The sequence below is a fragment of the Populus nigra genome, chromosome 2, assembly GCF_951802175.1.
Source record: "Populus nigra chromosome 2, ddPopNigr1.1, whole genome shotgun sequence".
NCBI lineage: Eukaryota > Viridiplantae > Streptophyta > Magnoliopsida > Malpighiales > Salicaceae > Populus > Populus nigra.
In genome coordinates, this window is record NC_084853.1 from 37,823,110 (window position 1) to 37,849,362 (window position 26,253).

Here is a 26,253-nt window from a genome sequence, read left to right on the forward strand (position 1 = left end):
TGGAAATGCAAAGTGACAGTTCAAACCATGTATTACAGTCATGGATGTAGCTCCGGTCCTCATGCATTTAATTTATTAATGAGTAACAGACTCATTATGTTTTATTAATTTTTTACTTCTGATCTTTTAATTTCATGTATATATATAAATTTGGAAAAAATGATTTAGTAACAGGATGCTTGAAGAAAAAACTGAGTTTTGACCTGAGTTTTCAACGAAAATTTGTTGTTTTTTTTATTATTATTAATATAGGTATTTGAATCAGCTTGCACACATATCTTAACTAATTTTATGGATTCTAAAATTAACAATCATATAAATCTTTAATAGGTTTAAAATTTATAAAAATCAAAATAATAATTTTAAAAATTAAATTCAACATCTAATTAGCTAAATTACATTTTTTTTTTTTATTATTGCTTTTCTCTACTGTGCTCTGGTTGGTTTGGTGGCATCAGGCATGTGTGGAAGAGAGTAAGAGCCCACTGCCCAGAGGTAGCTGAGGTTGATGATTTTGATGCAAATCAATAGAACAGAGCATTGAAGGGATGTTTATTGCATTGTACTTTTAAAGCAATGTTCTTTATCTCTTCATTTCGTCTGTTTCTCCCCTTCTTTATTGGCTTTGGAAAATAAAAAACAGATAGCGTTGTCTCAGCACAATATGGAATCCCAATAAAGCATGTTTTCGTTGAAATTTGTGTGGCGCAGTCACTGTAGTTTTGGCCTGCTTAAAAAGTGTGTTTTTTTTATCACAGTGAAAAAGAAATCAGTAAACTAAGAAAATATTAGATGATATAGCACAGTTTCATGAGCAGCAAATAATAACTACAATATGCGAGTTATATGTATTATTTATGACCCTTTTTTTACAATTTGTTATCTATGATTTCATTCAAAATTAATATAAGGGCCCTTTTCTTTGCTTCACTCCCTTATTTTTTTCTCCCTATCAATGACCTTCCTCTCTCTATCTCTCTTTTCCCACCATGAAACACAACCAAAACACCACAAGATCATACATCTCTCTTTCTAGGCCAAGAGTGTCGTACCCTCTCTCTCTCCCCACCGCCGTAGGTCAACCAATTTCTAACCAAAACAACCATAAACCGATCACCATCACCACCCATATTCTATACCTAGAGGTATATTGAACACTTCCCCTCTATCAATTGACATAGTTTATGTTAATGTGTGTTAATTTAATTTTATACAATGTTAAGGTTTTGAATTAGAATTTTTTTTAAAAAAATCTAGGGTTTTTTGTAATTGGGTTACTTAGATATAATTTGAGTTGACAATTATGTTATTTTATAAAATAATTTAGGTGGTTGTTGATTGTGAATTAAAAAAATTATTTTGTTAGAGTTAGTGTTGATTTAGGTTAAATTATGGAGTATACCGGATTAGGTATATAATAAGATAATCAGCTATAAAATACATGAATTTGATTAATAATTTTGTTATGGTAGTGAAATTTGATGAAATATAGGTGTTTGCCGATTAATTTAATGAATTTAGGTTTTAACTTACTATGTTACCATTATGGTTTTTTTATATAAATTATACACTTTGATTAACCCCTGGTTATTAAAAAATTAGAATTGTGTTTTGTTGTGTTGTTTGACAGAATATCTGGTGATTTAAGAATATTATGTTTTCATGGTGGTATCATTGTTAATACTGATAATGGTATCACTTGTAACGGAGAAAGCCATGAATTCCTAACTGTTATATTAGACATGTTTCTTAACGAGTTATCTACAATGTTATGTGATCAATTTGACTGGAATATGTTTGAAATGGAAGTTGAAATTTCTTAGAGGACGTTGCAAACCGAGGTCAGTTAAGCTCATTATGTTGATATACCAATCTGTAGTGACGAAACTATGAATTCAATATTTGGGTTTATGAGGATTAATGATATTAATATGCCAGAGCCCTATTTGAATAGTAGACCTAAACGAGAAAACTCTTCTAGTATAGAATTGACTTGAGCTTCAAGTAACTCTTAAAGAACCACAAAGGTATTATAAGTAGTTAGTCCATCTAGGTTAGGTGGTAATGCAAGTAGACAAATGTTGGTATATGAAATTGTGATTATGAAACCTTAGTTGAGTATGACATCTTCTTCATATTGCCACGGTGAGTCTGAACCAAGTGATGATAAAGATGATCGTTCCTCCTGCTCCTGAATTTAAGGTTTTGAGTGTAGATGACTAATATGGATGCAATGACAAGACTAATAATCATAGGCATTTAGGTTTATCATTTGATAAATTGAAGGATAGAAAACAATTCAAATACAAGTTTGAATGTATTAGTTTAGTAAAGTGGTGACCTATAAAGACTTTACAAAATGTTGCATGTTGCTCCTCATGAAATATGGACTGTGTGCATTTTGTTGATGACTTCTGCTTCAACTTGTCATATAAAAATGCATATGGTTCTCGTTTCCAACCATTGCCTGATATGTTATTGCGGCATGCATATACAGGTCCAAATGCATATGAATGTCCAATTAGATAACGAATGGATAAGGGTCGAAGGAGACCCTCTCGTCTACACAGTGAGATGGATGCTAGAAAGGGTCACTCAATTAATAAATGTAGTATATGTGATTAAAGAGTCATAAAATAAAAACTATTGAAACTAGACAACATATGTTAATTGTTTTCATTTGTTCCAAATTATGTTAAATTCAATTATTTTTTTTAATCTACTACATGGATGTTTAATTATATTACAATGGCTAATAATTTATTGATACAGAACCTCAAGGGAGGCATTGTTCGGATAAGAGAATGTTATACTACTTCTAAGAGTGTTAACAAACAGGACCACCTGATTATTGAGGAGGTCCTGATGATAGGTTGGTTCTATATATGTAGGATTAGTATCGTTTCGATGATATCTGGAATAGAGAGGTCAAATATTTAGATTATTAAGTATTGAAAATTATTTAATAACTATTTTAATAAGTTTTGTAAATTATTAGATTTTCATTATTTTAATTGTTTAAATAACTACATTCCTTGATTTTCAGGGCGATAATCCTGTAACAACTTGACAACATGCATTGATGAAGTTGAATGAATGTGTCTGTCCATTTGTTATCGAGGCTTAGTTTTTTTAGACTAGTCAACTATATGACATGTATCTTGACCACACATTGATTGCAGCTTTGGTGAAGCGATGGAGACGCAAGACACACATCTTCCATCTAAATATTAGTGAGATGATACTCATATTACAAGATATAACCATGTTGACTAGTATTCCGATAGACGGGGCCCATGTGATAGGACGTGAAGGGTCAATTGAAAAAGATGCTTTATGTGGTCATTTATTAAAACGAGTGCCTCCAACCAATGCTTATAGGGCAATTGCATAAAATTGACATGATTGAGCATAACTTTTAAGATCCCCTACCAGATGCGATAGAGAACCAGTTAATTATGTATGCTCGGGCATACATATTACATATGTTTGGAGGTTTTGTTTTCACGAGTAATGCTGGCAATGCAGTACCATTATTGGGTTATTTTTAATTACAGCTGGGGGCAAGCTTGTATATCTCTATCAGAAACTATGTAAAACATGTTTGAAAAGAAAAAGATAAATTATCAGGTGTCTACTATTTCTTCAAGTATAATTATTTTGGTCACGAGAGTATATTCATACTGGACATCCAAAGAGTTAGGGTAACAATGTTTGACATTGTCATCTAGAGGCCACTATCCATTGGTTCTAGGTAATAATAAAATAAAATTGATTTTAATCAATATTTTATTTATAAAAATTGAATGCAAAAAATATACTGACTTTATGGCTTGTCATGTCAAATAATATGGGGCTAGATATTCATAGAAAATCTCACTTATATCCATGAGTTCTATCGGGATGAGTTGGACGCACAATAACATCAGGTATAGGTTACAAATGTATTGTATTTTTTTGTTATATACATGTAAATTATTTAGTTTTGATTTGTTATCTAATATAAGTTTTTTTATATGTTATGATGGTTTATATGGATGTCATAAGGACTTGATACTTTCAACTTTGTCTATATATTGTGAGGGATCTAACATCTAGTTAGCATAGGTCTTATTGCATTGCTTCGACATTATTGAGATGCATTGTCCAGCTTGGGTAATCGATAATTTGGACTATCTCAGTATATACCGGATTATGTTGATATCGGTGACGAGCTACATAGTATTATCCATCGGGGTAAGCACAAAGGGAATTGATTGATGATTCATGCATCTTACCTAAATCTTTGGGATGCAATGAGAGATTGTATTTTTAAGCAGTGACATCCGACAATTGATGTAGATATCTACATGAGATGATATATGTCTGTTTTGCTTTGTTTTATTACACCTACATGGTCGCGTTTCTCGAGACGTCCAAGTGAACTATAAGATTTTGCATCTTGATATATGAGACAAAATTGAATGGTATGCAATATTGTTTTACATATAATATTTATTAAATATTGTTAATGTTATTATGGATGATGACTACTAATTAGTTTTTAATGTATGTAGATAGATTCATTACTTGGTATGGGAGGCTTGGAAAGGAGCAACAACTATTCATAAATGAAGTCAATGGGATATGATGTTTTATGACCAATATTACGCTTAATTTATGTCGTGGTGGACTCCAAGAAGTTGGGGAGGCTGAGCATCTTGAAGTGGCATTAGTGGAATATAAGATTGCTTATCGTGGGAGTGTTGGGGATGTTAGTTTTTCCATAAATGTCCCAGGCTTGTTCACGAGCGTCCGAGGTTCATCCACGAGCTGGGGTGATATTGGTCATCCTCACGTCTACATGGATGTTACATACCCTTCCTCGAGTTGGACGATTTGGGGTGCTGCTCTAAACCCATCCAAGATCTCTCTAGGTCCTTCCATGAGCTGGGACAATTATTAGATACAGTTATATATTATGAGAATTATGAATAAATGTATAATTAGTTTAATTATAATAAAATGTTATATTATGTTCATCGTTGGTCTAATTTTGTTATTTATGATTGAAGTTGTTATGTGAATTATATTTTAAAGTTGAAAAACTGGTTATTTAAATTGTGTGAATTGTAATTTTTCTAGTTTGAGAATCAATGGCAAAAGAAATTATCTCAAGATAAGTCTTTGAGCCGAGTCACAAATAACATATGTGACTGATGCATCGCAATTGAAATTTGTGACTCTCAAGTTGCAAATAATGAATACAAATCTTATGTCGTAAATGTTATATATAACTGTGTCACAAAAACTATCTACAACTTAATAAAATGTATTATTTTCCTAAATGGTTTTTTTGGCTATGCTATTTTACCAATTTTTTCCCCGTGTGGCTCCGTTGTCGTAGTCATGGCCTGCTTTATTGCTGTTAAAAGGTTGCATTTACCAATAACTGTTTAGTCCCTCTAATTTATCAAAATTAGCTAATTATCCTAATATAATAGCTCATCCCCAATTTCGTTAATTTCTTTCTACAAAAAACTGGTTTCTTTTCTCATCAAAATTTTATATCTCTTGAAAGAATAAAAAGGAAAAATAAAATTGGAAAATAAAATCAATTGATCGTTTATGCTATATTTGGTTTTTTTTTAAAAAAAAACAATAAAAATCGAAGAGAGCCATGAAATGAAAACTCGGCGTTCATCAGGGGCATTGCCGGTATTAGAAAGTTGAAATATCACGTCATTCTGAGAACTTACTGGATGCTGGCATTAACCCTCAAAATGACCAGGCAGCTGCTTGCTTTTAAGCAAAATTTCTCTTTAAAGGCAACGCTAGCTTTTTTCACATCACTCAATTTTTTTAATAAAACAAAATAGCATATTTTCAAAAACATTTCAGAAATATTATCTTAATGAGATACTATAGTTGTCAATCTAATTTTATTTAAAAAATATATATAGATTTTTTAAAACAACTAGAATTATTTTATTCTCAATAATAATCTATTTAAATTTTTCAAAAGAATTCCTTAACTTATTAGGTTAATTAATAATTATAAACAAAAATAATTAGTTGTGGTCAATTTAAAATTAAATAGAATTTTATAATAAATTAGTTGTAGTCAATTTAAATTTCATTATGATTCCTTAACTTATTAGATTAATTAATAATATATATATATATATATTATGTTTTTTATTCTTAATATTTCTTTATTTTTTAATTAGTTATCTATCATAAGTTTTTCTTAATGTTTTTAGTTATCAAAACGCATTATTTTATTTTCAATATTTTTTATAATTATTAATTAACCCACTAAATTAAGAAATTCAGCTGAAATTAAAATTGATTAAGACTAATCTATTAAGGAATCTTATTGAATTTTAAATTGATGACACCTAATTATCTTTATTGATAATTTCCATTATTATTAACTAACCTAATTAATAAGTTAAGAAATCTTATTAAAAATTAAATGGATTGGTATTGAGAAATTGGAAAATACAAAAAAACTCAAGAAAGTAATTTAAATTACTTTTAATTTTAAGAGTAATTTAGTTATTCATTTTGAAAAAACCAAAACGATTAAAAAACTCTTGGACGCAATGCTAAATTATTTTGCTTTTAAAAGTGATAAACTTATTTTACTATGCTAAAAAAATAAAAAAATCAATTTAACCCCAATCAATTAGATAATGTTAATTGGACCTATAATCTAAAATTTCCTACAAGGGAGTCTGCTTATGTGGGCAAAACTAATCTTTGAAGTCACCCCGTATCATTGTGGAGAGCTTGGATTCAACACCTCAAACCCTTGAAGAAGTGGGCTCAAAACCGCAGACGAGCTAGTCTCTTGATGTAGTTTACCTGTTCTACTATGGTCTCCGAGAGAAAGGTGGCAAAAAATAAAAGAACAGAAAACAAACAAGAAGAAGAAGAACACTGTCTCTGCACCCTTGGCGGACTCAATAATCAGCTCAATGCATAAGGTTGTCTGGGCCTCTGTCAGGAAAATTAAAATGTCTTGGGTTGATAAACACAACCTTCACTACTTTCCTTTTGTGGAACAAAAGAGTAAGGTCAAAAAGAGCCTTGAAGCCATCGTAATCATTTGACATCTGTTTTATTGAGGATCATAAACTTGGATGGACACCATATTGTTTACCAAATAACAGTATTTAGCTCGATATTTCCAAGTCAAAGCATGGAAGAAAAGGTGACACCTTACAGCAAATGTAGTTCATAACGATATAACGATTGAGAAACAAGCCAGAATGACAAATTGTGTGTGTTTTCATGGTCTAATGAATGATATCAAGGAGGATTTCCTTGCAATGAAAATGCTCTGACGTAGAATACAATCTAAGAAAACTTGTCATGAATAGAATACAATCTAAGAAAACTTGTCATGAATGACATTGTTTTGATTATATACCATTGTGTTTAACAGATGGAGGCCAAGATAATCTCCTATGGCTTGTGTCATCGACTTGATGAACGCCACCTCCATCACCACCTCCATCACATGCTTCTTGCCGCTCAAGTTCTTGTCTCCTCACAGTTTTGATTGCCAAGTCATCAAAGCTTGAGTCATTTCTCCAGGGAGGAGTCACACAGTGTGAATCCCCAAATCCTCTCTCTGAAGAATCTTTACCTAAATGGCCAACTCTCAAATTTTGAAGGGTAGCAAATGATTCTCTCATGGCAGACATGGCTTCAAAGAATCGAGTGCAGGATGCTAAAGCAACGGGAATAGGACGTAACATTTCCTGCATGGATATAAAAAAAGAAAGAACGTCAGATTGTGAAGCAAGACCTTCCCATAACTTTAACATAGGTTTTGACAATTCTGAGGAAAATGCTCATCACTTGCAAACCACATTAAAATGAAGTCTTAGGATCTCGAGTTTCATGACATGTAAAATTCACAGGTAGCAGCAATGAGATCCTATCCAAAATTACGAAAGTATCATTAGAAATATTGCTTAATTGCCAACAGCTTGGCATTCCTATTAAAATTGACTGAAGAGCACTGACGTTTCCAGGAAGCTCAACAAGATTAAACACATTCAACCTTCCAATAATTTATTAAAATATGTGGTCATTTCATTCTTGGAAAAAGATTCCATTCTTAAGGATGGATTTTGCCTTCAAAAGCCATTCACAAAAGCAAAATCCATTAGCCAAAAAAAAAAGAAGCAATAGTAACACATCAGTGTGGTCCCTAAGGCTATCAATTAACACTTCACTGAATGGTTATCAAACTCATATATAGCAATATGGCAGGTTTATTTATTTATTGCTAGAAATATTATTGATTCACTTGATAGTTAAAAAATTGTGAACTCCAACAAAAGAACAAAGACAACAGGACCAGAGAATGGCGCACCAAAAATGTTCAAAAAGCGTAAACAAATATCAATATGCAAAAGGTTAAACTATGCCCCGTGTTTCTATGAGCATACCCCCCACACTGAAGGAGACTCCTTAAAGTTCTGGCTCCATTGGAAATCTGCAGCTGAAGCTGTCAAAGCACCATAATCACCAGCGGCCTTCATCAGCAATTCTGAAAATTGTTTCTGCACCATCAAAGCAATAGATGTCATAAACAGTCAGAACTGCTGATATAGTACTTACAAACTCAACTCTTAAAAATATACATACACACATATAAAGTGCATTCACAAGCTCCAATACCATCAATTTTCTTTTATCCATAGCTTCGAGTGGCTAGGATGCTCTATTCTGCACTGAAAAATCATGGTGCAGCAACATTGAAACTTTTGAACTCAATACTATAGATAAGTCTAGAGTTGAAAGAAACCAATGTACTCTATCCATCTTTCATTAATATTCATTCCCCAGAATTTGTTCAGTAACCGTGTATCTGTTGAGACAGAGGAAAGATGCCACAAGAATCCATTAGGCACTAAATGTCACTGTCACCGAGGTCCACTTTAGCAACTGTCTAGTTTTCAGCATTGATCTGCTATTTAATAATTGCTCTCTTTAGATCATTCCTTGCTTTATGAACAGGGTTTAACGAAAGAAAGTCCACTTTACTCAATCTCTAACTCTATGCACTTGATGTCAGCATTAAGGACTGCTGCACCTAGATCACAACTGTGCAGAAGAGTTCTCATCATCTCATGTCATGAAGCTTAATGGACAAAAAGTTGATACAACAAATTTTTGTTCGTCTTTTAAATTGTCAGAAACTGCATCTAATCTGAGATTTTAATCTTGGATTGAAATTTAAGTTCATGATATTTTGTCACAACTTCACAGTAAGACTCCAATACAGAAATTCACAATACATCAAATCAAGATAGAGAAGCAATGTAAGATGAATGCATAGAAAGCGTAAAACCTCTAACTTATGTTTTTCAGGCTGATATGCAATGCAACCATCACTCAGATGCATAGAAGTAACCTAAAGTTGCCAAAGTTTCATTGAACTGTTGTTCTTCACTATCTCAGTCGGACGCACCCATGACTATTACATAAGAACAACCCTAAGCTTTAGCCTTTGATAGAGAGGTTATTGAGTTCAAAACTTTAGTTCTCACTGCGGAGTCAAAAATCATCCCCATGATCAAATCTCAAGTCACTGAACACAAAAACCCAACACCCACATTGATGACAACACATCAATTTGTGTGAATGCAGCAGCTGTCTTGGTTTTTGGGGTTTTTGGTTGCAAAAGTTCCTAATCGCTACTTGACAAGAAAAGGTGTTTGCTGCAGTTGACGATTCTGATTTAACAGGAATACAATATAAGCTGCTCTTATAGCACTCAATGCAAGTGAAAATTCACACATGGAGTGAACTAAGTTTCTGAAAACAACAATTACAAGGAAAAAAAAAAGTTACGGTCTACTGTGTTACAAAAGCACACTATCATTGAATGACCAACCTGGTATTCTGCTTCTACTGGTATGCAATCCAGTGAATATGGTTGTTGAAGACGAGCTATAATGCGATCCTGCCAATATTTGCAAAAGACAAGCATAAACATTAGACCATCACGACAAATAAAGTTATTGAAAGAGAAGAGCAGAATACGAAGAAACCCATGCAAGTTTAGAAAGGAGAGATACAGAAGAAGAAAACCAAATATTATAGGGAAAAACTCAGCCCAGTACTTCATGGGGATGTAAAAGTTATCCCACATAAACCAGCATACCAACTACAATACTAGAAACAAAAGAGCTCTACAGCATGGGTGTCGCAAATAAGTTACAAGAAATCCTCCAGGTTCAGAAACATTTTTTGCGAAGTCTATCTGCATATAGGCTCAGTTTGTCAGTTGGAATTCGGAAATTGATTGTACATGGTTCCCTTCCCAACAGAGGCAATGGTATATAATAGTCAAGAAAGTGAATTTCAGCACCACGACAGATGACAATTAACGTGAAACCAAAAGCGATATTTACGACCATTCTATAAGTTTTAAAGTAATTTATACATTTAATAAATCATATGGGAAAGAAAAATTATCAGGGATTGCGAAGATTGTTCACATCGACAAGAACAAGCAAGAAAAATCATGTCACTAAACAAGCATATGGGCTCATGGAATTCTGCAATGCATCTTGCTTCAGGCATAGAAGCATCAAATATCAGTAACGCGCACAGTTAAAAAAAAACCTGGATAGATCACCTTATTATGAATGACATCCTTCAGTATGGTAGTAATCCTTGATAATGTGTCAATCTTCTTTTCCATTTCACTGACATGCGTCAAATGCGCCACATTCTTGTCATCCTACGAAAAAGTTACATCACAGGTCAGTTACAATTAAACTATCATGGAGCAATTAAACTTTCTACTGTCAGAAAAATGAACGAGGATGCTTCACCTTGCGACCCTGAAGTTCTACTTGTAGATCAGCTATCTTTCTTTGGACTGCAGTTAGTTCCCTTAAAACTCTAATTAAGTCATCACCCTTTTCGCCACTTGTGGTGGATAACTTCTCAAGCTGTTCCTGAATAACGATGAGCATGTGAAATCTCAAGATTCTTGTCTTTTAAGCCCAGAATTGAACAACACAACATCAATAAAAACAGCAACGCGGGTCGGGTAGCTAGATGGAGAAATGTAAGAGAGGAAGCTGACCTGAGAAGGGGGAGAGGCAACAGAAAATCCGAGATCGGCAGCGATGGAGAGGGCATCGGACATGCCACCGATGCGTCTGATGGGCTTTTTACCAACCCAGGTTGTATCGTTGCCCATGGACATAATAATATTTGATTTGATTTACCCAAACGCGCCCTTACTGTTTTTCTGTTTTTGAAAAAAGGTCACTGCTTTGTAACAGAGGCATCGTGTCGTTGGTGGGTGCCCGTGCCACAGTGTTGTGGGTGGAAGGTCAAGGACGGTAGTTTGAATTTTTCAAGTTTCCTCTGGCATAAAAAATAATAAAAAAAAAAGTGGTGAATTTTAGAATAAAACTAGATAATCGGTCCGTTGCTTCGTTATGAGTCAATTAAACTTTTTTAAATATAAAAAAATGTCATGTTTTCTAGTAATATTAAAAAATTAATTATCAATTTAAAATTTAATGCATATATTTAAAATAATAAATTAAAAATTTTATATGTTAATAAATATTAAAAAGAGTTATTAATATTAATTAAAGAATATCTCTTGAAATTAAAATATATAATATTATATTGTGGAGAGCTTGTTGAATGTTTTATTTAATTATATAGTACTAATTTTCTTATAAGAAGAGTACTAATCTAAATTCTATACAAACAATCAGATTGCTGATCCAAGTCTTTTTTTCTTCTTCTTTATATATTTAATTTCAATAAAAAAATGAATTTTTCATTCTATATTATTTATACAATAAAAAATAAAATCAATCAAAATACATAACAAAAATAATTTGGATGATTTAAAATAATGATAAAAAATATATTTCTCTAACTAAAATCCATTTATTTTATCTGAAAGTGCTAAGTGAACATAACTGGGTAATCATTCTAAATAAACAACTAAAACAACAATAAAGATAAACTTAAATACGCATAAATTCAATAAACATTACAAGACAATCATAATAAATAAGGAGATACAGATAAAAGAGTGCACTATAACATTTATAAAGGTTTGGAAAATCATATACTCCTCATATTGAATTATCGTTCAAGAGTTTCATTAACACTTGCATAATTTACTTCACAACCGAGATCAAATCTTTATACAATCTTTTTTGCATGTCAGATTGAAACATTTCTTAATCCTTTTACAGAATCAGGATTAAACTCAATCCCTTTGCACATGTTAAGGATCAAATATACCACCTAATATTTTTGACGGGTACAAGATTAGCAAACTTTTTCTCTCCGTTACTTGTAAATATAAATGTATCGAACAACTTAAAAACCTTTTAGGAGGCTTCCCGAGTGTTTTAATTGTCACTTATATTTTTCACAATATTACTTTGTCAATATAGTTGAATGGAATACAAATAAAGCACTTGGAGAAATTTTGCCAGTAACATTTCAACCTTGTTTTTTAGAGTAATAAAAAAAAACTAGGGTTGTTAAAAGTAGTTTAAGAGTGAAAATATGATTAAAATTTTGCCCTGGATAATCTTTCTTATTTTTTAAAGTGAGGGGTATTTAAAAGGCTAAAAATTAAACTAGTCGTTGAACACTATTTTCAAAATATTTTTGCCCCTTAAAAGAATTGGATAGACTTTTGTTGAAGTCAGTTAGATCATTTTAATGTTACTGAGAAAATTCTAAAATTTACACAAATTGGCTAGATTGTTTTACCCAAATAGTTAGATCATTTTGAGAATCGACAAATCATTTCTTTAAATCAGTTAGACTAGTATAGTTGTTGGAATTTTTATCATGTTTTATGTGTTATGATTTTTTTTTTGTTTTCTTATGTTTTTTTGGATTCATTTAGGTTTTGTAAGTGTAGAATAATTTCTAAACAGAGTAAATATTATTTGGAAAACCCTAATTACAATATCTTTATTTTTAAAGTTGAAAACCTTTATTGCAACAAGTTCCTTGTTTTTGAACTTTATATATATGAGGATATATTTGTTTTAATTTAAATTTAAAAATTATATTAACCCAAGATGTTTTTTTTTAATATATGTAAGAACAAAGGCAAAGTGTAAAAAAAAGTAAATCATAAGATGTTCAAGGTAATTTTTTTTAAAATCACTCTTGCATAGCCTTCTAGGTCTAGTAGTGCTTGTCTTTTTTGTTGAAGGCCACACATAGAAGCCTAACCTTGTAAGTCCAAACACGCTTGGATTGTCCTTTGAAACTTGACAAGTTTCATTAACGTGGTTGTTATTTTTTTTAATTTTAAAATAAAATTATTTTAAATGAATAGTTAGAATGATATTTAAAACAATTATCCAACTATGTCATTTTTTCTAAACAAGATTAGAGATCATAATTGTTTATGGTAATATTTTCAATTAACTTATGAGTAATTATACATAGATTTAATATGCAAAATTTTCTTAAAAATGTTGCACTTAAATATTCAATGAAAATAAAATATATATTTTTTCAGTGTAAATTTTTATATAATTTTCACGAATTAATTATTCTTTTATTCTTCCATACAAGGGTATAGAGAATATCAACACATTATTTTTTTTATTGTTGAAACTTGATTTTCAAATCATAATAAGTTTTTATTAAAAAAAAGCTCTCAATAAAAAATACATGTTTTTGTTAAAATAAAACAACTAAATGAACAAGGAAAATAAGATTTTGACTATAGAAATATATATTTTTTTCTCATGAATTTAAATTATTAGAATCTTGTGAGTATTTATTTTAACTACCTTATATTATATTTTTATTGAAAAATCATGTTGTTAATAAAAACCACATGTTTTGTCTAGACAAGGAATAAATGCATAAATAGAAAATGAAGATTTTAATTTAGAAATATATTTTTTTCTCTTGAATCTAAATGCTTCAAACTCTTTTTAATATTTAGTTTAATTGTTATATAATTAAATAAAAATTATCTTTGAAAATGCTTCCATGGCCTTTTCTCTTTCATGTATTCCATAATTTATTGCATCTATATTACCGTTAACTAGTAGAGTTTTTTTATAACATGCAATTATAAGATATTTGCTTATATATCTATGTTTTATTTTTTATTAGAAAAATCAACCTTTTGTTTTAGTCTTTGATTAATATTCACACTCTTTTTTAACTATTTATCAAATCATATATTTTTTAATTCATTGTATTAAGTATAAATATTAAATTTTCATTCCTCGATTAACAAATTTCACGATACTAGAAAACAAATTTACATGGCAAATACCTTCTTCTATAATGTTAGAAATAGGTAAGATAACTAGTATGAACTAAAAAGAAAAATTGAAAAATTTAAGAGGGGCAAATCACTCCCTTTAGACAAGGTAGCTCTGTCCCTGGATGCAAGTATTGTTCAGAACAATTTTGATCAAATTAAAGCATGGATAAAATGTTTTCAGGCTTTAGAGTATGATTGCAGTTGTTTTTTAAAGTATTTTTTACTTGAAAATATATCAAAATAAAAATCTTTTATTTTTTAAAAAATTATTTTTAACACTAGCGTATCAAAATGATCTAAAAACACTAAAAAATATTAATTTGAAGAAAAAAATTTAAAATATTTTTAAAAACATTTTTGAAACACAAAAACAAACAGGCTTTTAGGGTTTGGTTAAAATAAATATGATTAATGATTTAATTAAATATATTTATTTGATTTATTAGTTGACATCAATTGGATGTAAATTTAAATTTAGCTAACAAAAATATTTGATTGGATCTCCAATTTGATTAATAAATTATTAGCAATGCATATTGTTAAGAAGTTATTAGCTTTGATTGTTTAAGAACTGGATGTCATTTAACAAATATTTTATACTTTAATTTGAGCTATTAGACACTTGAAAGTTTCTTTATAATCGAGTCATCAATAAAGTGCAAAATATATAGCTTAAATTTGATCAAAAAAATATATTTTCAAGGACTTTTTCCCGAACTATACAAGTACAGAAACATTGATCATATTTTACAAATGCTTCTTTTATGCCACACATTTTTTAATAAAAATCCAATGCACAATTTTTACCCTAAAAAAATTGTTGTCTTGTTGTCATTTGACCCCAACCTAAATTATTACACTCCATACCACATTTTCTATCATATAATTGTCGGTGCAAACATGCATTCATATTCTATACAATTAAACATTTTCTTTTTCAATCAATGATTATTTCTAGCCAATATATCAATAATAATCACCAATCTTACAACCAATGAAGAGACAGATACTAAAACCAATATTGGGTGCCAATATATTCACCAACCAATTGTCGTGCAACTCTCCACATCTCAAAACGAGCTAACATAACTTAGGTTTATAAATACTCTGGTTATCAAGTAAATAAGAGGGTTTATAATTTTTTCAAACTCAACATTTCTCTAAGCTTATATTTTTTTTAATTTTCTCATATATTATTTCTTAAATACACTTATTGACATAAGTATTTGAGAGTTTTTTATTCCACGAGGAACTTATTTTTTCAAGAACCATTAAGCTTAGACACCAAGCCTATACATCTTGGCCTAAGATCACAAGCCAATTTCTGAGTGAAAGTTTCTCACGACTTCATTAAAATCCATTGCATTTATGTTAAAGCTAAAACTTAGAATATCTCGCTTTAAATATATCACATAACTAGCAAATCAGTAACATAACTTAAATTTAAAATTATATATTGAATAGATTTTTTTTTATCATTTGAACCAACTCCTTGTAGGCCTGTTAAGAATGTAAAAAAAAAATTATTATAGAAAAAACTTATTGGCATGGAGGATTCACTATATACCCTTTCACATATTATTATAGATGGGAACACAAGGTTTTTTTTTCTAGGTGTTGCATGCATGCATGCATACATAGAGAGAGAGAGAGAGAGAGAGAGAGAGAGAGAGACCACAACGACAACTCACCACCAACACATGTTGTCCTACAAAAGAGACACAACCATGAAGATTATAACATCGTCTATTACGACCATGAATAGAGCTCGAACAAAGCCTAATGCATCGCTTGAATGCAACATGGCTTCCATATGTGCTAGAGCTTATAGCACATGTGTCAATTTTTTTTCTGGTTTGGTCCATGATCAATAAATTTGTTTTTGAGTTGGTTTTTATTTTTTTTATTTTGGTCCCTCATTCTTAGATGACTTTTCAAATTTGTCCTAAATTTCATCTCACCTAAGCCCATACAAGGTCTAATAGAGGAGAAAAAAATGGAAGAGAGATAGACGTGATGGATTTCCATACCGAATTGGTTCATCGTGGTCATTTCATGACCAAGGTCGATCTAATATTGCATTGCCTTTTAGTTTTAATCCCTTAATTTCCCCCTTGATTTTATGCTTTAATGGCTCATTGTTTCACAATTGAGCATGGTCAAGTTAGGCAAGGGTTAAAAAAAAGCAACGAATTGTAGTTTTTTTTACCTTGATTGGTTTTGAAAGGGGTGATTGAGTTATATTTGGGCTCGCTTTGTCAAACAAGTCGAGCCAACTCTAATAACGAGGGGAGAGAGAAAAGAAAAGAAAGGAGAAAAAAAGAAAAAAAGCAACCAAATCCACAACTACGACTCGTCGCCAATAAGCGCCATCTTACAAGAGAGGTCCAATTGTGACAATTCCAGTGCCACTCAATAAGACCGTGAATGGAGTTCAAATAAAGCCTCATACACCGTTTGAACGTGGTGAGGCTTCCACACATGTTGACTTGTGTGTTTTTTTCTTTGTTTAATCCGCGAGCAACCCTTTTTTTTATTTGATCCATGATTCTTTAATAACTTTTTTTTTTATTTTGGTCTTTTATTCTTGGATGACTCTTTAAATTAATCTGAAATGTCATCCCTCCTGAATCCAATTAAGGCCTAATCGGGAAGAAAATAAGGGAAGAGAAATGAATGAGGCTAATTACCATACAAGGTTAACTCATTGTAGTCATATCATGACTCGGGCCATGAATTTAAAAGGTTAACTAAGGTTGATCGAGGTTGATCTAATATGACGTTGTTTTTTCATTTCAATCCTTTTTTCTTTTATTCTTTGATGATTCATTGTTTCATAGTTGAGTCTAGTAAGGTTAGGTAAAGATTAAAACAATAGTGAACTGTAATGTTTCTATATTAAACCAAATGAGTTGACCAGATCGCATTTAGGCTAGCGTGGTCAAACCGGCCATGTCGGGCAAACTCCAATTCAAACGAAGTTGAAACCTGAACAATATAAAAGACCATGATATAGTGTGAAGCTGGAAATAAAAAAAATACACAAATTTATTTAAATAGATTTTTGTTTTGCGGTTTAGTTTTTATTTTTTTAAAAAAAAAAATATTGACACGTGATTAAATAATGATGCTAGATGGCCTGATGCATCATAATGTTTTATTATTATTATTATTATTGTTTATCATTAATATTTTTTTTCATTTATTAGCCTATATGATAATCAATTAGTTATATTGAGCAGAGACTGATCGAGTTTCAATTAGGCATTTGATATTTTCCATCATCGTTTTAGTTGATTTGATCTGGCCTTTTCCTCTATTATCCAAATGATAAAATAGAATCCATGAAACCTTTAGATGATTGACTCGCCAAACGATATGTGGGTTTTAACTGTAGTGGTTTCGGAAGATGGCTGAACGGCACCACCTGCCGGATCTTGTATAAGCCTAAAATGATAGATATATGGATAGCTGACTAAAAAGCTACGAAAAGCAAAAACTATGGATCCATTCTCATCGAGCCTATAATATTCGAGCAGGCCTGAACACAAAGTAGGCCCTAATCCATTCGCCGAATACTCTTCCCTGCGAAAAATTCAGCAGCAGCAGCTAGGGTTACTCTTCACCTTCCTATATAAACCCCTCGATGCCCCTCTCTCCTCAACTCAGACTCAGTCTCCGCTCAGCAATCTCCCGAGTAGAATTCTAGGGTCTTACAGTCGCTGTTTCTTCTTTGAGTTTTTTTAAAATTTCATTAGATTTAATCATGGTTTTTAGGTTTTTTGTTTTCTTCAAATATAAACCCCTATGAGGAAGCAATCCCATAGATAGGAAGTGCCGTATGACACTTTATCAGCAGCGGATCGCTCACGTACCCACGTTTTCCTTCCACCAATCGCAACCCAACAGAAACGTTTCCTTTCCGGTATTCGTCTTCTCTGGGTCTGCTCGTTGGTCGGGATCGCGTGGACTACCGTGCGTCGTTGTGTGTGTGATTTGGAACGGGTCTCTGAGGGTTTTTATTTTTTAAATTATATTGATTTCGGAGTGATCAAGGTCCGATGCCACGTTGCTGGTAGCCAAAATGGCGTTGACCGGCAATGCTATGATTGGACCGAAACAAATTCCATGTTTCGCTTGCTGATAGGAATCTGTGGACCCTATTCTGTTGATCCATGGAGCCGTTTTCGGCGATTACATTTTTCCTCCTTATTATCACTTTTTTCTTATATATATATATAGTACTTGTCATAATTTATATGTTTTTGCCATTAATTTTAAAAGATAATTGATTTATTGGGCGCAGGGAAAGAATGTTATGGGGCCGATGATGATTGTTTATTTATGTTGGAATTACCGGCTGAATTTCACATTGATGTCAATCTTACTGGCTGTCTGAGGCTTCATAATATTTAAATTCCTCCCTTTGGAAAATTTTAAATCATAGAAATAATTTTGTCACCGGAATTGTCACCGGAATCAAACACCTACAAAGGGCACTGTCTTATGATTATGGAATAGAGATGCTGGACCAAAAAAACCCATAACTTGGTCGTCTACTCGAAACCAAGCTCTACTGGTGAGATGGAAGGCAGAATCAGAAAACAATTGAAAATCATGAGGGACTTGGACGAAAATGGCGTTTTAAGAACTAGCAATTGATGGTATGATAAAATATACTCGAAATCAAGCTCAGCTGCTGAGAATTTTTAAAGCAGAAGCAGAAAATAAACGGGGAATGATAATGCTACATGAAATTTGATTTACTTGACATGACGGACTTGGACGAAAATGGCGTTGCCAAGGTCTTGAAAGGAAACTTCCCGATGGGAGCTGAAGCAAATTTGCCTCACATTGGAGTTGCAATTTATTTTCCTGCAACATCTAAAAGATTGAGCGAGGCTGAGAACTAATTTCCGTTCTTATTCCTTCTCAAGATATCAAATGCCTACAACCTGGACCTTGCGGTCCACAAAAGAATGTATCCTGCTAAGACACTTGTCAAATGATCTCGGATGTACATCTCTAAGAGAAAATGGAGCTTGATAATGTTAATTGAATTGGACAAGAGGATCATTGGCTCGGGTTACTCTGATGACTGTCCTTAAGTAGGTGGAAAGAACCTGTTGAGATTGAATGGCAGAGTGTAGAACTCCTCATTTCTGTTATCTCCCCTGAATGTTCTGAACTTTACCCACCATTGCATTCCTCTGTCTTTCTTTGACCTCTCCACCTCTAATGTGTTGTCGAGAAGCACCGCCACAATCAACCCCACTGTCGCTGGAGATGAGAATATGGCATTCAAAAAAGCATTAAACTGCAACAAGGCCAGATCTATCGTTAAACATTTGACACCAGTGGCTAAAAGTTTACAATGTATAATAAAAGGCAGGAAACAATTCGGATATCATGACGGAAATGCTCGTGTACCCAGATTTTATATGTCAATCTGTAAATGATCCTTGAATATATTTTCTCAAGGATACTCAAGTTTGAGTAAAGCATACTCACCCATCCAGCATGAGTATGGACGAGGCCGTTGTGTGTGGGATTCCAATATTCATTGAAGAACTGGGGGATAGAAATCCCAAGGAAGAGTGACAGCCCGGTAATAATGAGGTTTCTCATGGAATTCATGTTTGTGAACTGAAGAAATGACAGTCCCACTGAAGCTGAAAACAACAAGCTTGCGATAAGAATAAAACAAGTCCGCTAACAAGACAAAATACAATAAGATAAACATACAAGTGAGACAATGGCATACCAACAAGGCCAAAGAGAACGCAGTACAACGCTGCAAATATTGGGAAGGGTATGGATGCAAACACAGCTCCGAATTTCCCTGCAAGGAAATAAACGATTGAAGGAACCATTTATAGTGACAATTTAATTTTAATCGAGAAACCATCAAATCATAAACCAGTATAATTTCAACTTGCAACACAAAAACTGTCTTGAGCTGAACACTGCTCTCGGATTATGATCAGGAGGAGGCTTCATAGGAGTTGACAAAAAAAGAAACATAAAGTTACGGACTTAATTCCTAAAAGACGATTTAGAAAATGATTTCAAGATTGAGTTGGCTTGACATCTTAGTCTCTCATTAAAACTCCTCATGGATTCAACCAGAAAGGCACAGCACTCTTTTCCACAAGCCATGCCCAAAATATATTCATGCCTCAGAAGGTAATACAAACCTAAGATAGAGAAGAATATCATGAAGCCAGCAGATATTTGAACTACTCTGCGACTTCCAACTCGAGTTAGTCCAAGGAGTCCCACATTTTCTCTGAAAATCATAACCAAGTTTCCAGTCAATTTCCAAGACATGCTAAAACCAACATATGGATCGAGGTACTGTTCCAGATGGCTCATTCAAGTATCTTACACAGAAACAGTGGAGCCAGTGCCTGTTCCAAACAGGCCGTCAAGCAATATGCCAATGCCCTGCCAAAGCAACAGAAAAATTGTTCAAGTCTCCAATAAAAAAACGACAGTTCCAGCCAGGAAAACAAGTTTGCTGAAGGTGTTACAAGATTGTTCAAATTGTTATCAATATTGTTGGTGATACCATTTCCTAGATGCTAGATTGAGCAAGCAAGAAGTTTCGATGACAGAAGATGCAGAGAGAGTAATATCTGTGCCAAATAACTCACTTGCCAGCCAATTCCTCTACTCAATACATATGCAGGAGGTGGAGTAGCAATAGCCAAACGAGATGCTGCCTTGTATGCACCTGTTGACTGCAGCATCAAATTTAAGAATGAGCTTGAATTTGTCAGGAGACAAGGTCAGTAATGGAACTATATGATTTGATGTACAATTCAATGTTTTTCTACTTCAGTTTAAATTTCAAAATGCACCCGAGCATTTGAACGGTGACATGATAAAGAACCAAACAGTAGTTCACATCAAACTATTCGAGAATGCAATATAGGGTACCATAAAGAAGATAATAACATAGCACTTTCCAAAACTAAAGATATACCTCGACCATAGACACAAGAACTGCAGACATCATGGCAAATGAGTGACCTGCTGAAAATGTTGGTGGGCCCCACTGCAGAGGGTACGGGAACTTGAACCTGAAGTAACATAATTCATTAAATTTCAAACCAAGTAAAAACGCAGTAAGTTAGAGGAGTTGAATCTTTAATACCATGGGGCAGTAGATATAAGATTTTCCCTGTCTGTACGGCAACTATTTTGAGTTATTAATCGCTTCTCCCGGTAAGCTCCACTGGCAGTTAAAATGATAGCATATATCCAGACAAATGCAATGCAAATCAACACTGGAAATCGTTCAAATATTGGGAAGTTTCTTGATAGTCTTACGTGCTTCAGATACTGCAATTCCCAGAATCCAAACAATATGAAGGGAGGGAATGATTCATATTGAAAGAAAATTATTCCAGTTCTAAAGGACAACTTACTTGTGACAATCCAATAACTAACAACAGCATTGGGATCCCAATTTCCACACAATTACCCAGCTGAAAAGTAGCATGGCAAAATGAAAACCATTAATTTTTCCAAAAAAAAAAAAATATGGCAAAGAAGAAAAGCATGAGAGGAATGAGGTATCTATCTAGTATCATAACAATGAGGAATAAAGGTGCATAATGCTATCCTTAATAAGAATAATGTTGGATCTTCCTAGTTGAAAAGGAAATGTTGCACAAAAAATCTGGAAAAGTCTTTCAGGACTTCTATTGATCAAGGAAGATTCTATACTCTAAAATTCCAGAATGTTACCCTCATCAATAGGCTCTATAATAACCCAGATGCCAATAGAAAAATATAGCTTCTATGTCATTGAGAAAATGATTAGCTGGATCTTGACAACTACAAAAAGGCAGCTTACATTTGCTATCCATGATAAATTAAAATACTAAATTAGCCTCAAGAAATGCAAAAACATCAAAGAGAGACACCTTCATGGCCAAACCAATCAATGCCAACTAAAAAAATATATAAAATTTCATCACTATACATACAGCAGGAAATCCTCTTTGAAACAATCCTAAACCAACCAATCCAACCGCAGGTGCCATGCCAAGAGGACTGAAGAACCTGCAATTGAGACAACAATGGTGAACAAAAGAAATGGTAAATTGGTAGTTCAGTCATCTCACATTTTCAAATTCTACCAAAGTACCTTGAAAACAAACCCCAAACTTGGCTATAACCCAGGATGATTTGTATGCTAGAGGCTACAATTAAAGCTCCTTGGATGGCTCGCATCGTTTGAATAAATCTCTGCAAACCAATCACATGGGAAGATCTCTTTCAATTACCCTACCAAGTGAAAGAGTTATAAGTTTAACTTCTGCAAGGGAATGAAATTGTGGAAGACCTAGGACTTCAACTACTATCAAGGTGACATTCATTTGGGCCCTCACTGCAACATGATTATGATGATTAAATATGAGGCTTGTATCCTTGCTCATTTTGTGAGAACCATTTGTTTTGTGACTTCGTTTATGAAAAATGACATTTCAAACATATGACATGAGGGATTTGGCATGGTGACTTCATGTAACAAGGCGGGTTTGCACTAACACATCTTCCTCACAAAAAGGTCAACATTTTTTTGGTGGCTCGATTCCAAAGTTTATTTAGCTAAAGACCCGAGGTAAAAGACAGCATTTAGCTCTCCAGGTTTATCAGTGTAAATACTTCCTAAGATTAGTTCTCTGCATTTCCAAATGCCAACGGCATAAAAAGTTGATCAACTGCTATTTTTGACATGGATCCCAACAGCGTGCAGACAAAGAACAAGGGGAAAATTGAGGAACTTACTTCATGACCATCTGTAATACGTTGCAAAGAGGTGTCTCTTATAATGTAAGCAATCGGAACCACATAAGCATATGACCCTCCCACTACTGCCGGTAACCTCGTACCGAAAAGTGCTTGAAGAAGTGTGTTAATGCCAGCTACAAAGAGCAGAGTCTGTATAACCCGAGCTTTGTCACCCTGGTTGCATGAACAATGATAAAGTTCAAAAAGTCAAAACATAAAGACAACAGCTCAAGATCTACAACATTGACCAGTACTCCCACCAACCAAATCTTCTAGGTTAATATTCCTTCATGTAAGATTACCAAAGGTATCGAGGGAGTAGGTCCATCACCACAAACATCCATTTTTGAAATAGCAAGTTCCTAAACCAAGAGTGAATAACAAAAGATGCAAGTCAAGCTGAAGGTAGTGTAATGGATAACATGCTTACATCAGTGCCGCCCATTGCCGGAACGAGTACAGAAGGGATCATTACGCTTGTGCCCAGCATTACAATGTAGTTTTGAAATGCTAATATGATGGTTTCAGCTGCAAATGAGAAAGTAAAGAAGACAGCTTAGCACATGAACATCAAGAGTTTCCATTCAAAAACAGAGATTCAACATCAGTTTCAATGTTTCATGCTTCAGTCAACATTTAAACACACTGCACAATTTTCAGCAAGTGTGCCATTGGGTTTTGCTGCGGGACCTGGTTCCATTGCAACCCAAATGAAACTGAAGTACATCCAACATTGAAAAATGAGATTGAATTCCGGCCAACCAACGTTTTAGATGGCTGCAAAAATATCCCATTCAGAACAAAGTATTATTTCAAGATGGATATGCAACTCCAGGTTTCCAAGTTCTTTTCCTAACAAAAACCAAAAAGGGTCCCACTACTGCGTTTTTTCTTTCCATTAAAAACCAGCAGCAGCTACCAATATTAATCACTTGGTTTCATGGGACCAAAATATTAAATAGTAGCTTTGCTTGCTAATTAACTATTCAATCTAAGGAGTTTCTGGCTAATTGCAAAGAAACTCGTTCACAGCTTCACTTAAGCAACCAAATGCAGTTCTTCCCATATTGGTTTTTTTTTTGTACATCATCAATGCCAAGGAAAAGCCATAACAATCCCATTGAAAGAGAAAAGCGCGGTTGTTTGATAGCTACGAAAATCATCGGAAATTTAAAAAAAAATACAGAAAGAAGGAAGCTTTGAAACGTCGTCTCATGTATATAGTTTCATCATCGTTATCATTAAAAAAAAATCCGTTTTCTCCACTCCCACGTGTTTTACTCAAGTTCGTAATGCGGCAGAGAGTTATCTCAACTCGTTTGTATTTGTAGCTAAGCCATATCTTCATGCTACTCCAACAAACTCCTGAAACAGAAAAAAGCTAAGAGCACGAAAAACAGAGGGGGGGAGGGCACGTACCCCAAGGAGGGTTAGAGTCTATGCAGTATTCAAGGTCCTGAAGTTGATCCATGGGAGGGTGACTAATAATGTCTGCCATTATCGAAACCAGAACTAAGACTACAGAGATAAAAGATAAAGCAAGAAGAGAGGAAAAGAAGATGGATGATCAAGAAGAAGAAGTCGAAGGAAGGAAGGAAGAAGGAACTTAGAACAAAGTAAAAGGACAGATATAAAGTGAACAAAAGCTAGCAAAAGTGAAGCAGCAGCAACAACAACATAAAAATTATAAACCCAAAAACACTCGGCGAGCCCTCAATGCGTGTGCACAGTAGTGTGCCTGTGGCACCTCTCAGCCCAACCCTCTCTTCCTTTTTCTTCTGAAGTCCTACGTAGCTGGCTTTGAGGGAGTTGTGTATTGTTTTTTGAATGGGTCTTTGTAATTTCAAATCACCCTTGATTTTCTCCTTTAACTACCAGATAGCCATCCGGGACCCCTCTTTTGCACAACAGTCAAAAACACTTTTACCAGCTGGGTGAAACGGTGTCGTCTTAGATGAGAAGGACAATGATAGCCCACCCATCATTTCCTCCTCTCCTGTACGGCAATGCCACAATAAGATTTTGTGACGACGGTGGTGGTACCACTGCCCCTCGCCTACTGAGTCTGTCAGATGTGATTTTCGCAACCCTTCAAGTTACAAGTCATCAGTGACCCTCTCGTCAGGCCTTAAAAAAACTAGTAAAATTTGGTGTTTTTGTTTTTGAAGTTATGTTTTTATATTTTTTAAAATTTATTTTTAATATTAAAAAATATAGTTAAAATAAAAAATATAAGAATTTTTATTTGTTAAATTGGTAGGGTATGGAGTTTACTTTCTAATAGTTACGAGTTTAAATTTTTTTATAATTATTAAAGATTTATATCATTGTTAATTTTAATATTCATGAAATTAATTAAGTTAGATGTAAGTTAATCCATATATATATATATATATATATATATATATATATATATATATATATATAGGAACTGTGATAATTTATGGACTGACTACAAAAACAGCAAATGGGAAAGTAAAAAACAAGAAACGGAAGGATGAAAAGAGAGTAAGACCTAGCGGAAAATGGGAAAGAAGGTTGGCAGGCAGCCGAAATGAAAGCTGGTCTTAATTGTTAACAGGGATGTAGTTGACGGGTATTAAATGACACACTGTAACGTTACTTAGCTAGCATTAAACATCTAGCCTGTAGCCTTCTCCGGTAGGGAATCTGTTTACATTGATTTTTTTTTTCTTTTTAATTTTGTGGTGAGAGGGGGGAGGGGGGAGGGGTATGTGCTGAGCAAGGTAAGTGGCAATATGAAGATTAAGTGGAAGAAGAAGGGGTAGATTGGTCACGAAGAAGGGTGGTGGTGGGGGCTTTAGCTTTCGGTTCGGACCAACATTCTTATAGGCATCCCGCGATCGCGACACGTCCCCAAAATCTGATTCCCTCCCTTAACAAAAACTTTATTTATTAATAAAAAAAAATAACGTTATTCTTTTACACGTGTTATTTCATTTTCAAACCTCACAAGATAAGAATCTGCCCCCCTCTCTCTCTCGTCGCTCGAAAGGGTACCCGTGGGGCTTTTTTTCCAATCTCTTTTTTTCGAAAAGTAAATAAATATGCCGAAGCTCTTTCTATCTATTTTTTTTTATTTTAAATTGGATTCATCAATTAGGCTTTCGTTTTTTTTCCTCCAA

General features: G+C 33.4%; 2 protein-coding genes and 3 non-coding genes across 6 annotated transcripts; 3 read left to right on the forward strand and 2 right to left on the reverse strand.

The window, feature by feature from the left end:
- Positions 1-7,206: 7,206 nt before the first annotated feature.
- LOC133681726 (AUGMIN subunit 2-like) lies at positions 7,207-11,355 on the reverse strand. Of its 2 annotated transcripts, none has more exons than XM_062104844.1 (6): positions 11,102-11,355; positions 10,845-10,964; positions 10,646-10,750; positions 9,899-9,967; positions 8,448-8,561; positions 7,207-7,751 (listed from the first exon to the last, which is right to left on the reverse strand). In XM_062104844.1, the coding sequence occupies exons 1-6, from the start codon at positions 11,222-11,224 to the stop codon at positions 7,410-7,412; spliced, it is 873 nt and encodes a 290-aa protein (XP_061960828.1). In that variant the 5' UTR covers positions 11,225-11,355; the 3' UTR covers positions 7,207-7,409. The 2 variants fall into 2 exon arrangements, with proteins under 2 accessions (XP_061960828.1, XP_061960827.1); XM_062104843.1 differs by having other exon boundaries at positions 10,845-10,970; positions 11,102-11,353.
- Positions 11,356-18,104: 6,749 nt separating this feature from the next.
- On the forward strand, positions 18,105-18,168 carry LOC133684403 (small nucleolar RNA U49). The gene has a single exon (XR_009837904.1). It is a non-coding gene; the product is annotated as a small nucleolar RNA U49 (small nucleolar RNA).
- A 189-nt stretch (positions 18,169-18,357) lies between these two features.
- LOC133684402 (small nucleolar RNA snoR2/U65) lies at positions 18,358-18,504 on the forward strand. The gene has a single exon (XR_009837903.1). It is a non-coding gene; the product is annotated as a small nucleolar RNA snoR2/U65 (small nucleolar RNA).
- Positions 18,505-18,623: 119 nt separating this feature from the next.
- LOC133684398 (small nucleolar RNA snoR77Y) lies at positions 18,624-18,709 on the forward strand. The gene has a single exon (XR_009837899.1). It is a non-coding gene; the product is annotated as a small nucleolar RNA snoR77Y (small nucleolar RNA).
- A 321-nt stretch (positions 18,710-19,030) lies between these two features.
- On the reverse strand, positions 19,031-24,881 carry LOC133682579 (nucleobase-ascorbate transporter 1). The gene is made up of 14 exons (XM_062105975.1): positions 24,527-24,881; positions 23,538-23,635; positions 23,105-23,281; positions 22,461-22,561; positions 22,300-22,375; positions 21,736-21,795; positions 21,462-21,649; positions 21,291-21,387; positions 20,959-21,045; positions 20,691-20,749; positions 20,500-20,591; positions 20,067-20,144; positions 19,814-19,974; positions 19,031-19,619 (listed from the first exon to the last, which is right to left on the reverse strand). The coding sequence occupies exons 1-14, from the start codon at positions 24,603-24,605 to the stop codon at positions 19,407-19,409; spliced, it is 1,566 nt and encodes a 521-aa protein (XP_061961959.1). The 5' UTR covers positions 24,606-24,881; the 3' UTR covers positions 19,031-19,406.
- Positions 24,882-26,253: the final 1,372 nt, after the last annotated feature.